Source organism: Chinchilla lanigera, unplaced genomic scaffold (genome assembly GCF_000276665.1).
Source record: "Chinchilla lanigera isolate Chin_1 unplaced genomic scaffold, ChiLan1.0 scaffold00002, whole genome shotgun sequence".
Lineage (NCBI taxonomy): Eukaryota > Metazoa > Chordata > Mammalia > Rodentia > Chinchillidae > Chinchilla > Chinchilla lanigera.
In genome coordinates, this window is record NW_004955403.1 from 50894865 (window position 1) to 50909156 (window position 14292).

General features: G+C 34.7%; 1 protein-coding gene across 1 annotated transcript in view; it reads left to right on the forward strand.

The window, feature by feature from the left end:
• Window positions 1-4793: 4793 nt before the first annotated feature.
• Fzd3 (frizzled class receptor 3) overlaps window positions 4794-14292 on the forward strand; it is a gene marked incomplete at its 5' end in the record, with an annotated part of 59420 nt that continues 49921 nt past the window's right edge. Inside the window, 1 exon segment of the mRNA XM_005373776.2 lies at window positions 4794-5302. Coding sequence (XP_005373833.1) covers window positions 5114-5302 — 189 coding nt within the window.

Here is a 14292-nt window from a genome sequence, read left to right on the forward strand (position 1 = left end):
TTTTTGGTTTTTCTCCGGTACCGGGAACCGAACTCACGACCTTGTGCTTGCCAGGCAGGCGCTTTTGCCGCTGAGCTAAATCCCCAGCCCCTACATACCTTTCTAGAGAAAATGTTGGAATAGAATTGCTGGACATAATCTTTTGTTGCCAAACCCTCTTGACAAGACTGTAGGATCTGTTTTTCTCATAGTTCTTCAGGGATTCATCTTGCTTTCCTCTTCACAGTTCTGAGTTCTTTGGGTCTGGCCTTGCAACTTTTCCAAAGTTGCGTCCTGTGCCTTTATTACTGGCCTTCAGGACTCAGCTGATCTTATTTTAAGGACTTTTACTTATTATCAGTAAAAGAAAACTCAAACCCAAGGTCTTGAGAATGCTAGGAAAGTACCCTACCACTTAAGCTATAATCGGCTTTCCAGATATTTTACGTGGTTCATGGAGAAGTGAAAGTACCTCTTTTTCCACAGATAGTGAATGAACAACATTGCCATAGCATTCACATTGCCTGGGCCCAGTGCTTGAAACCATGCACTCCAGGTGTGTTAACCAAGTAGGTTCTTTTCTACTGAAGATTTATGAAATACTGCAGATTCATGTAATGAAAATATGGTATCAGTAAGAATGCCCAAAACAACTCTTTTTTTTAAACTCTTATCTAACTCTTGGCAAGATCTTTGCAGTCCACAATCTTGTCTACACCCTGCAGGTCTGAAACTTCAACTTAGAGCTTTTCCTTGGATGACTCTACCTTAGGAAAAATGCCATATTTGCATGGTCCTGATTAGAAGTAGCTATTTCATGTTATTGAAGAGTGATTTGGGATATGGATCGGAGCTTAAATATATTCGTACCATTTGATTCAGTAGATTCATTTTTGTGTTGAAAAATCAAGTTTTGAATTATACTAAATTAATCATCACATTTTTGATTTTCTTATTACCTACAGTAGGACAAGTAGTGTGTCCCTTGGCTTGTTTTAAATAGCAATTCAACTGGTTAAACCCTTCAATTAGTATTTACTTTTGTCAGCCAGTCAGCATATATTCATAGGTTTAGTAGTAAGTTATTCCATATATGAAACAATGTAACATTGGTTCTTTTATAAAATTCTGTAGCACATTTATATTATTTTAAATAATTGAAATAGTTTAATTATATTCCTCACACTTATTTTTTTCTGATAAAAGTGGGTTATGAATACATACACATCCTGTTTGTTAACCATTTTTATTTAATTTTTTTAATCACCATATCAATAAATGCATTGTATTTTTTTGGTGTTGGAGATTGAACACAGCCTTGCACATGCTAAGTACACACTACCAATGAGCTATGCTCATTATTTTTAGTGACTACATAATATTCTATTATGTGATTGTATGATAACTTCTTTAACCAATCCCTTACAGGTAAACTTATAGGTTGCTTCCATTTTTTTGGTAATAAACAGTATTGCTTTACTATTTTAATTATGCAGAATGTATAATTGTATGTTTATTAGAATAAATGATAAAGTAGGTTTTCTGGATCAAATTGTATACATTTTTAGGGCTTTTGATTCAAGAAACCATTTTTTATTTTATTTTATTTCTGCTTTGTGGTGCTGGGGATTGAACCCAGGCCCTCACATATGCTAGACAAGTGTTCTATCACTGAGCTACATCCCATGCCCTTAAATAGCGTTTTTTGTTTTTTTTTTGTTTTGTTTTGTTTTTTGTCTTTTTGAGCCAAGGTCTCGATATGCAGTTCAGGCTGGCCTTGAGCTCACTTTATAGCCCAGGCTGGTCTTGCACTGGCCATGATTCTCCTGCCTCAGCCTCCTGAGTACTGGGATTGCAGGCATGCACCACCACACATGGCTAAAAAGCCATTTTTAAACTGCTAAGAACAGATTCTAGATTGACTTTAGTCAAAAGACCAAGAAACCATAAGTATACTAGAGTCCATTTCTTTAAAAAAAGTATCAACCAGTTATTCCTAGCCACAGTATTTGAAGATTTTGAAAATGTTCCTTTCCCTATACCCTCCCCTATGCTGTGTTCTATCATTTTTATTTTTGCTCATCTGATTGCCAAGTGTTATGATTGCATTTTTAAATTATTAGTAAAGTTAAATATCTTTTCACAAATCTATGGGCTATTTGTATCTCTTTTGTAAAATTATGTCCTCTGCTTATTTTTCTATTAAAATGTTCTAATTTTGCTTTTATTTTCAAACTCATTTTGTGTAAATTATTATATACAAATACACTTTTACTTTAAAATTTTCCTATTTGGGGATAGTGTTTCTCCAGACCTGACTTAGAGTACTTATAACCTGAGGGAATCACTAGAATGTATATCATTCTCCAGGATTCAGATTTCTTACACCTGTAGAGGGATTCCTGAATTCATTATACTTTTATAATAGAGAACCACTGTTGGAGGGGGGTGAAAATTCTTTAAGACCTTTAATCTGCATATTTTCTTTTTTGCTCACTATATTCCACTTTTACCCTTTTTAAATAATCATGAACTATAATCTTGTCATTTTGAGATTATTTTTTGTCTGCAGTTTAACAAATTTTATAAAAATATTTTGGCATAGGTAAGTTGGATGACATGCATTGGAAGCACTTTCATAAGAATGTAAGATACTTGCAATGAGGTAAAAGGAATAACTAAATAGATGAAGTAGAAGAAGTAGAAGAGGGCATTTCATGTTGTTTCAAAAACACAATTAGGTTTGATCAGTTTCTTCCTCTAGTTTTGGTCTTCTTCAGGTAGTCTTTGAAGCATGGGTATGAAACCCATAACTACTTGGAAAAGAGATTAATCGCAATGGAAAATTTGAAATTCTTGGTATTGTATTCAGTACGGAATTAATCTTAAGTTGCATAAACAGTAAACTAACAAGCTTTTAACAATTATTTGACATGTATTTAATGATATGTATGACTGTTACATGGTGCAAAGTAATTAAGCTTAAATAAGTTTTTAACTATTTTAATCAGTTTTCTACAGCCAAACCTCAACTTTTCTGGGGCCAACCTGAAAGAAAAAAAATAGGGCAAATCAGAAGGCTGTCACAGAAATCTCTGGTGTAGAGTGTGGGAGAGTTGGACTTTTTGAGCAGGGATTGCTTATAACCTCAGTGTTGGTAATTCTAGAGTCCAAACTCCCATTTTATTTCCACCACTCAAGACTTCCTTCTAGAGTCGGGGAAGATTCAAGCTCTGTTTTCTCTAAATATTTTTCTGCCTCCTAACTGAAGCTGGGGATATAGAGGTCCCAGTCACTGACAATCAGTGCATGAAGGACAGATTCTTTCCCTGGTTTGGCCAGGCTCATTACAGGTGTTAAGGTCTAAGCTATGATGGGTGCCAGTATTTGAGTTGTCTTGTTAACCTTGGTCTCTGAGAATTTGTGAATCTGAATTGCTCATCTTTTGTCAACTTAGGCTGTCCGCAGCAGATGCAAGGATACCCAGTGCATATGAAACAATTCAATAAAACCAAAGTAAACATGAATACCAATTCACATCAACATATGATGATTTAAAATATGCTTTTTCCATACCACACCTGTCTACTGCTCTACCCATGTGCCCCAGTTGAGAATTACTCGTATTTTTCTCCCTCCAAAGTAGGGAGGGCTGGGGTCATAGCTCAGTGCCATAAGCGCCTGCCTGGCCAGCAAAAGGTCCTCAGTTCGATTCCCGCTACCAAAAAAAAAAAAAAAAAGAAAGTAGGGGCAAGCAGAGATTGTAAGCTCAGTGGAAATAACTGGGAATCATTGCTATTCTTACTGTGACTTTTTAGGGATAATTTCTAGTCTCATGCAGCCTGTGTGCAGTGACCATTCATTGGGTCAGTTGTTCTTATTCAAGGGCTAAATCCATGATATTAAATTTTTATTTATGCTGTCTAAAGGAGATAATGTTGAAAAAATTGCCTGATAGTCTTTTTTTTTTTTTTTTTTTGAGTCAAGATCTCACTATGTAGTTTAGACTGGCCATGAGCTTACTATGTAGTCCAAGCTGGCCTCAAACTTGCAGTGATTCTCTTGCCTCTACCTCCCAAGTGCTAGGATTACAGGAATGTGCCACCATGTCCAGCCTGATACTACTTTTAGAACTATTTTTCAGTATTAGTTAATAAAGTTAGCATTTTTATAAAATGTAATTCAGTAATAAAAATACCTAGCATACTGTTCTACCATTTATGAAGTATCTTTACATATATTATCATTATCTTCATTCATATTCATTCTGTGAAAGAGGTGTTACTGGAATCATTTTCAGGAAGAAAAATTATGGGCGTAGAGAAGTTCAGTGGTATGTTTACATTCATACAGCTAGTAAGAGGCTCAAATCTATCTTTTGATTTATTTTTTAGACCTTTCACAGATGCCTCTGCCAGATCGATTCATGTAAAAAATTACAGTTAATGATTAAAGCACATAATAAATTTTCAATAATTTAAGTTACAATAAATTTTATTTAAATAAAATTTAGGACAAAACCATAAGAATTTTTCAAAATGAATCAGTTTTATCTTGTGACAAATGAAAAATTTCATCATAGATAAGAAATTAAACCATGTGTTACACAAGTAGCTAAGAAAAGAAAATTAATGCTATTTTAGGACTGTTTTAGTATATATATAGCATAAATAAGAAGTAGAAAACCTTATATCTTTATGAAGTGTATTTTTATCTATTAGATGAGCATATGTTTCATCAAAGATTTTGATGTCAAGATGACATATTTTGAGAAGAAATGACTAATTTCTCCCTTTTCAAATAATACTTTTCAGATAATTCAATCAAAGGAAGAAATAGTTCTCCTAAGATGGAATCTGTGATTTGGGAATGTGGTTGATCAACTTGATATGTTGGCCAAATGTGCCCTCTGTAATAAAATGAAGAGACAAGATGATGTAATTTTCCCATATTGTGAAACCACAAACAAATGCCTTTTGTGAGACCAAGCTAACAAACCTCTGATGGTACAGAGTGTTTAACTGATTGAAGAACTTAACAGTGGAATACAGAAGTTCTTTCAAGCCAAGTCCTGCAGTTATATGTTGACCTGACATACATATTGAGTAGGCCTGATCATCCGTATCTTGGAAGAATGGCTATAAGCTGGATCATCTTCTGTCTTTGGCTCTTGACTGTGTTTGTGGGGCATATAGGTGGGCACAGTTTATTTTCTTGTGAACCTATTACCTTGAGGATGTGCCAAGATTTGCCTTATAATACTACCTTCATGCCTAATCTTCTGAATCATTATGACCAACAGACAGCAGCTTTAGCAATGGAGGTAAGATCTAATCTATCCTTTGACTTATCTTAAAAAAATGACTCAACATTGCCTGTCAGTATGCTATTTTCAACTGTATCCTGTACATTAAACATTATATTTGTTTTGATTCATGTTCTAAGAGATCAAAGAGTTTATGTTTGGAGAATGCTACTCTTGATTTTTTTTTAGACATATTAAGTTTGAAACACTAGAACGTGGGAGATAAACACCATTCCGAAATTTTAAATTATTCTAGTTATAATAATTACTTGGCTAGTAAAAAACTTTAGATAAAAGAGCAGAATCTCCTGTGCAGTTTAGTCATAAAGTAGTGAATATAAGGAGTTTTTTTTTTTATTTTAAAGAGTAAAACAAGGATAGCATAATAATAGGGGGGACTTAGCATATTACAGACAAAATGGTAGGAAATTATCAATGGTTATCGTTTTACATATTATTATCTACAAAGTAGTTTCTCAGGAAAACAAATAGACAAATAATAGTGAGTTACAGACAAAAGAGGTAGGAGATTATCAAGAGTTGTTGTACTATACTTTGGTATCTTCAAAGTGCCTTCTAAAGAAAATAAATAGAGCTATACATGAGTGACCTATTGAAAAATCATTAACTATTCTCAATGGTTGTTGTAGGAAACACATAATAATAAACATACATCCATTTATGAAATAGGATAGGAACATTACAAACTTTACACAGTTATGGATAGATTAGTAGGAAAATATCAATGGCTGCTGTAATACATGGTGGTATCTTCAAAGTGGTTTCTCAGGAAGACAGAGATATGCAAGAAGGATCTAATAAGTAGTTACAGCCTAAGGGTTGTCAAAAATAGCATATTACCTCCTCACCAGTGACTCCTTTCACTGAGGTATGATGGCTGGAAGGAAGGCCAGGATTGAAAAGAAGGACCGAGAGACTTGCACCTGTGTCTAGCAACAGGCTGTTTTCTTGTTCCTCCATAGCCATGATTACCCAGGACTCCTCGCTGGAGATGACAGTCTGGCCAGAGGGAAAGGAGTTTTTTAAAACAAGTTATTTGAATTTTCTTAAGATTTCCTGGTCATACTGTATTCATAATGTAAGAATAACTCTGAAGCATTGAAACAGTTTTTGTTTTGTAGATTATCTGTGTTTGACTTCTCAGAATAATATGAATTATTTGAATTTGAATTTATGATGGTACTTCAGATACTTCTTAATAATTTTACTTTAGAAGCTATGGCAAGTTAATAGATATAGTTAATGAAGGTTTAAGTATGGGCACATGAATGTCTGTAGTGGTTTTGGAATTAAGGGCAAGAATATATTTATCAAATAAAAATGGGGAGGGCAGCAATCAGTAATGGCAAAGAGCGTGGACTTTGGAGATAGACAACCTGGATTTGAATTCTAGCTGTACCACTTTGTAGCAATGTTACTTTGACCAAATTATATGACTTTCTCACCATATTTTTTTGCTTATAAAATAAAGATAATAATCACACAGGCTTTTGTATGCAAAATGAAAATACATCTATAAAGTATTTGGTACATAGTAAGTACTCTATAAGTGAGTTATGATTTATCCTATTTTCTTACCAGAGTGGCTATATAATAAAATGTAGACGATTTTTTTTTTTGTTTGAGACAGGGTCTTGCTATGCAATTCAGGCTGACCTTGAACTCACTGTGTAACCGAGGCTGGCCTCAAACTTGTGGTGATTCTTCTGCCTCAGCCTCCTGAGTGCTGGGATTACAGGCATGTGCCACCACACCTGGCTAGAGGAAGTTTTTTATGTGTTACTCTTAAGCCCATTTGTATAGTGCTTTGAGTAAATGAAAGCATATATGTTTTGAAATTCTTCATTTATAGTAAAACTCAAATATTCATTATTTAAAGGTACACTAACATAAATTTGTCTGGGAAAATTTGTAGAAACATTACTCATAGATTTTAAAATCTGAGTGGTGTTCTGGTATCCTTACATATACCAAATATTTGAAGATGCTATAGTTGAAGTAAACATTGTTCTTCTCTTCCTATACAAGGTCCGCCTGGTGAAAAGAGATTTGGTGTGGATTCTCAGCTTAGGATATATGAAAAGAGGAATTGATTGACTGCATTTAAATTGGTTTCAGTCATGGTAACCTTGGTAGACTTTGCTATGTATTAGAGTTACTAATTTTACTCACTAAAAAATTCAATTAGAAATACCCTTATTTCTAGTGTCAGTATAAGTCATAACTCCTTTGGTAAGCAAATTGGCTAATAAGAGTAAGTCATAAAGATGTTTTACTGACTTGGGGTCAGCTTTTGGTTCTGCCATATAGTAGGTTTAAAAATAAGACCTTGAACAAGTGACTTAACATTCTTCAATCTTGTTTTATTAATTTATCAAAAAAGAATTATAGTGAAAATATTGGAAGGGTATTAGGATTAAATGAGAGGTTTCATAAAGTAGGTAGCACAATTCATAATACATACCAGTGGGTGATATGTAAATGTTATTCTATTTCAAATTTTGTTTCTAAGTTATCCAGAGAGAATGACTAGAAAGAGGATTCATTCCTGCAAATCAAGTTGCGTTTTAGTTATAGGTTTGTGGGACATTCATAATGATGGTTTGGCAGACTTTTCTCTCCTCTTCTCAGATATGCCCAAATAATCTAGATATTTCATTGGCAGTGGGCTTGTCTGTAGAATTTCAGATATTTTAGGGAAAGCCTCTGAGTGGGAAATAGTTCCTAAGATAAGACTGCAATGATTTGAAGTAATGTTGGGCATAGTTGCTTATTGTGTGGTTGACATAGCAGGTCAGTGATGCCACTGAGGAAATATTAGACAGTTTGAGAGCAGAAAGTTTCTGTACTAGCAAAGGACATGGGAACTGAATGGGTAGCACAGTATGCTCAAAGCTGCTGCTGATGACAACTCTACCTCCATCCTTCCACTGATCCAGGTATTCTGCATATGTCCTCTAGTGTTTACGTGAAACAAGTAATTGGAGCAAACAATACATCCCATTCTTGAGTGTTCGCCATGAGAGTGATGAACTGGAAGTTTCCTAGGTATAGCATTTGTGGGCCCACAGTTTAGGCTACTTAGGGTCTACTGCTCTACTTTTACTGAGTCAAAATAGGTGGGAAAGTACAGAATCTGAGTTATTTTAAATTGGATTATTTACATTTAACAAGATGGATATTCTCACATTTTATATAGAGTATTCCTAGTCTGTACTTTCAGTTGAAATTGGGACATATTTAAATAGATGGGGTAAATGTCAATCCATTAAGTTGGAAAACAAAATCAGGTTCTTGCCTAATATACAAGGTTCTTTCTATCCCTACCTTGCACAACATACACATCTATGTGCATACGTACACAAATTTTTTAAGTTCATAATTTGATATTTCTGTTTTTCCCCTATGGGTGGTTTTTGATAGGGTGGAAATTTCCTAATTTCTGGCTCTTTCAAACTATTTTGAGCTGTTCCTACTAAGTAAATTCTTGGGAACTATCCAGCATGGAGTAATAATCACAATTGCTGGTAACTTCACTGAGCCACGTGTCAGATATTTCTAACTGTAATGCTAATAAGAGATCTGAGCAGGCTTTTCCTTTGTACAGAATAATTAAACCAAATTGGTTAAGAAGGGAACATGTTAATGCTAGAAGTATTAGAATAGGGATGGAGAGAAGACTTGGATTCCCCAACTAGTTTTATGATCTCTTAGTGTTATTTTTCTTTAAGAAATGACACTTTCTCCTGTCCCTTTTCCAGGGTTATTGTTAAGGTCAAAAGAGATAAATGACTTACTTTAAAGAACTTTAAAAAGTTAAAGAGCTGTGTGAGTTCAGAGCATTATGCTTTGTTGCCTTTCACCCTATTTTTATTTTTAGTTACCATGTGGAAGAGCAATCTTTAATCTTGTAGGGCTGTTGATTGCTTTTCTCCTTTTTTTTAAAAGAAACTGGTCCTTTATATGATAATCACAGGAAAAACTGGGATGGTTTGCGTTTGCCTCTATTTTCTGTTTTCCTTTGTCATTCTCATTAAAGATTCATTATTGAAAGTTTTCTAGTAATGGGAGCATAAGAAACTGGCAGAAACAGAACCTAAAAGCCTAACATCTTTGGTATCTTTTATATATATATAATTTTTAGTAGACATGTGGTAATTATACATACTTATATAGTACAGTGTGTGAGATTTCAATAAGTACATGTATACAGTGTGTAATGATCAGATCAGTGTAATTGGTATGTGTTATCACCTTGAACAATTTTCATTGCTTTGTGTTGGAAACATTCAAAATGTTCTCTACCTGCTATTTTGAAGTAGCTCTAACCAACTGCATCCCCCCTAACCATTAATCATTCTCTCTCTCTCCTCTAGCCTCCACCTTTCCCGCTCTCTGGTAGCCACTGTCTTTGGTGTCTTTTTTTGTGCATATTGCATCAGTCTCCCAGTTTACCAGAACTCAAATTTTAGTTTTTTAAGAAACATTTCACTCTTAAAATTTTCCCTAAAAAGTAGTGTCTTTAAAAATATATGAATAGGGCTGGGGACTTAACTCAGTGGCACAGCACCTGCCTGGCAAGCTTGAGGTCCTGAGTTTGAGTCCCAGTCCCCCCAACCCTCCTCAAATGAAAATATATGAACAGAGTACCTCAGTCGTGTTCTCATCATCTTGAACTATCCAGTGAGCATTCATATTGCTCTTCAGTGTTTCACAGCTTTTTTTGCATTGACTTTTTCAAATCAAGGTCCATACTTTACACTGTTAAGTCCCTTAAATTTCTTTTAACTGTTTTTAGATTTCCTTTCCATTTCCTTTCTGTTTTTTCTTGTAATATGCTTGTGCTATAGATTACCAGTCTGTATTGTCCTTATTGCATCCCGGTGGTGGTGTTTACCATGGTCTTCAATCCCCTTTATTTTCTGTTAACAAGTAGCAAGCGTAGAATCTTTATTAGTTTCAGGTTTGTTTTTTAATTTTTGGAAGAATATTTCATAGGTTGTCTGATATACTTCCACCAAGAGCCACATAATATTATAATGCTAGCAGCCGCTGATCATTTCCTAGGTCAGGTTTTATTGAGAGTTTGAAAAAGTGGCATTCATTCTTTCATATTCCACTAAAATGCTTTATAGAAACTTCTTCATTAGCTATTGAGTGACTTTCATGCACAAACTACTTAAGAAAGATAGAAAAAGTAGCTTGTCATGGTGATGCATACCTAAGGCAGGAGGATCAAAAGTTCAACCCCATCCTGGGCAACTTAGTGAGACCCTGTCTTAAAATAATAAAAAAAATTTTAAAGGGCTGATAATGTAGTTCAGTGGTAGAGTGCTTGCTTAGCATGCATGAGGCTCTGGGTTTGAACCAGCACAGCATTAAAAAAAGGAAGAGAAAGAGTGGGTGGGAAAAGGAGAAGAGGAGTGAGGAGGAGGTGGAGGAGGGAGAGGGAGAGAAAAGAAAGATGGGCAAAATACTTGTCCTCTTTATTAGTTTTTGGAGTAATGAATTGATTACCAAACATCACAGGTGACCAGTGATTTTTTTTTAAAAGTATGGTTAGGAACATAAAGATTTTTTTTTTCACGTCAGATGAGCACTGTGCTACCTTATAACAAATTTTACACCAATTGTATGAAAACCCAGTCCTCAAGCTTATGAACCAGAAAAGGATCAAACTTGGATATTTAAAATATTTGTCATATCTTTAATCTTTCACAGTTGTTATTCTTACTGAGGCTCAAGATGGTCCACCTTTGGTTGTGGGAGCCTCCACATGGTGGCCCCTTAGTGTATTTGCTGGCATCTTAGTGAGCTTCAAAGCTTGCCTTGCTTTCTGATATCATTCAGGCTAACTTCAGAAATTCCATCTTAGACCTTGAATTGTTAATGTCTCTAACTAGAAATGATATTTAGAGAACATTATCTGGGTGCTGAGTCTATTGATCCTAGGTTAGTCATTTTTACGCATTTGCATGACAGAGCCAGGAAATACTTTTTTTTTTGTCTTTTTGAGACAGAGTCTCGCTATGCAGTTCAGGCTGGCCTTGAGCTCACTTTGTAGCCCAGGCTGGTCTCAAACTTGCAGGGATCCTCCTGCCTCAGCCTCCTCAGTGCTAAGAATACAGGCATGTGCTACCATGCCTGGTGGAAATACTTTTTTTTAAAAGAGAAAGTCCATTATGACTTTCAGTTCGTAATATGCAGGGTTTTTACTTAACATCATTGAATTTATTTTTATTTTTCTATCATCTTACACTAAAGCTTTATCATATATATGCATTGTATAGTTTAAAATAAGAATAGCAATGTTATTACTAACAACATGATTACTGAGAGCAGTTTAAGATTTCTTTATGCTGCTTTATCCTTAGGGATACATCTCACCAGGGATTGTATTTGAAAGTCATTTCTGCCAGTTCTTTCCGCCAAATTCATAATTTTTTGTTTATATTTCTATGAAAATTGTAAATTTTTAAAAATGTTTGCATAATCTCTACCTACCTAGGTTTTGTTTGTTTTGTTTTGTTTGCAGCACTGAGCTTTTAACCCAGGACTTTTGCACGGAGCTATATCCCCATCCCTTTGTATTTATTTGTATTTTGAGACAAGACTTTACTAAGCCACTAAGTTGCCCAAGCTGGACTTGAACTTGCAGTCCTCCTGCCTCAGCCTTCCAAAGTGCTGGGATTACAATTATGTGCTGTCACACCTAGCTTCTGTAGATTCTTTCACCTTGTTTTTCGTATACTATCACGTTTTGATAGGGTGTGCTTTTTTTTTTCTTTACCTTGCTTTTTTTCACTTAACAGTATGTCTTGGATATTCCATAGTAGCATTTATAGATATTCTGCATTACTTTATAAAAAATTCTAGTAAAATATACTCTACATAAAATTTACAGCTTCATCTCCAGAACCTTTCCATCTCCCACCAAAATTAAAATTCTGTATCCATGAAACAGCAGCTCCCTGGCCCGCCCCATCCTTACCAATCACTACTTTACTTTCTCTGTCTATGAATTTAAGTCCTCTAGTTACTTTTATATAATTGGGGTCTGACAGTGTTTGTCCTTTTGTGACTGCCTCACTTCTCTTAGCATGTCTTCAGCCTTCATCCATGTTGTACCATGTGAAGAAATTTCCCTCATTTTTAAGACTGATTCCATTGTATATAAGGTGCATGGTTTTCATTTTATCTCTTTATCCCTTAATGGACACTTGGTTTCTGTCCACCTTTTGAGTCATCTGAATGATGCAACTACAAACTTAGATGTAGAATCTGTCTGAGTCTCTACTTTCATTTCTTTTGGATATAGTGTATCCCCAGAAGTTAAAATGGTAGACCGTACAAAAATTCTAATTCTTACTGGGGCAAAAACCCCAGCTCTACTACAGAACTGCACCCCAACCCACACATAGTGCTATGAAACTATCAAAATTAATAAAGAAACTTTATTTTTAAAAATCTCAATTTCCCCTTTTTGTCCAGGACCCAGGGTAGAGCCTATGATTTAGTTTAGTTTTGTTTTATTTTTTTGATGAACTGGGATCCTTGCTATGTTACCAGGCTATATTCAGCCTCTTACCTTAGCCACCTGAGTAGTTGGGATTACAGGTATATGCCACCATGCCCAGTTTAAGATTTAGTATGTATTAAATATGTTTGGATTGAATGACCACAATGTAAAGAACTTGGTAAGCACCACCCAAAAGACATAAAGTACTTTCACAGAAAGAAGGATCACACGTGGAGGCCATCAGGAAGGGCTTCAAGTTACAAATGGTAGTTGAGTGTACTTTGAAGGTCTGACTGCTTGTTTGGTTTGTTTTTTAAGAGAATAGTATAAGGTATCCCACATAACAATAATTTTCGTTTTGTGAACAAGCTTTTGATTGATGATTGGTTGATTGCTTGGATTTTTGAAATAAGGTTTTGCTATGTAGCCCAGGCTGGCCTTAAACTCGGGTTCATCCTCCTGCCTCAGCCTCCTGAGTGCTGGGATTATAGGCCTCTGCAATTTTGAACAAGTTTTTTAAAAGGTGAAATTTCTTTTGTTAGAATTCTTGGTTTTATCTCTAGAATACATGCATTATCCAGCAGATACGATTTCCATATTGTCTTTTGTTTAGGTTAATATTAATAAGGTGTTTTTTCCTAAACAAACAACAATCTAGTGAAGAGGCTTGCTTAATTTGTTGATTTATTCATTAATTTTGCCATGCTAGGGAGTCAACCTAGGGCTTCATGTGTTCTAGGCAAATGCTGTAGCACTCAGCTGTATCCCTAACCCTAGCCATAAAATGGCTGCAAAAACCTGTTTTGTGACTAGCATAAACTAGCTAGAATTAAGACTTTTCTAAATTGAGAAATATATATACAAGTAGTGGAAAATTAATTGCATTTTTGATTTTAGAGGAAAAATAACAGCTTTTGAAAATTTTATTCTTATGTGACAGATCAATTTAGAATACCCTAGCATACTTGCTTCAAATTAAATTATTCAATATAGTTGGAATTTTCTTTGCAAAGTTTTATATTTTGAGGTATGCCATAATTGAGAACTGTCTTATATTGGAAATGTTAAAAGTTTATTTCTGAAAAGTCAAATTTATGGGCTGCCTGGGAACACCACTTTGACTTACATGAGTAGGTTTCTCTGATCTATTTAATTACTTCAAACCAGCCTACTGAAAAACTGTTGGAAAGTATTTATTTAATATACTGCTATGGAACATTTTTTAAAAATTAGTATTTAAAAAAGAAAGCTATAGGATTAAGGATGTTTTTGTAAACCTAGATACAAAATGAACCTGAAAAGTTTTGGACCTTTCTCCTTAGAAACTTTATTGTTACAGAAAGTTTTTTTTTAAAGGCACTCTTTTTACTTAAAATTATTCTAAAAAGTTGATTCAGAATAGTTTCTTATTTTAATTTGGATCTGAAGTAGCTATGAATACCATCTTTGAATTTTCATGGCCATTCCA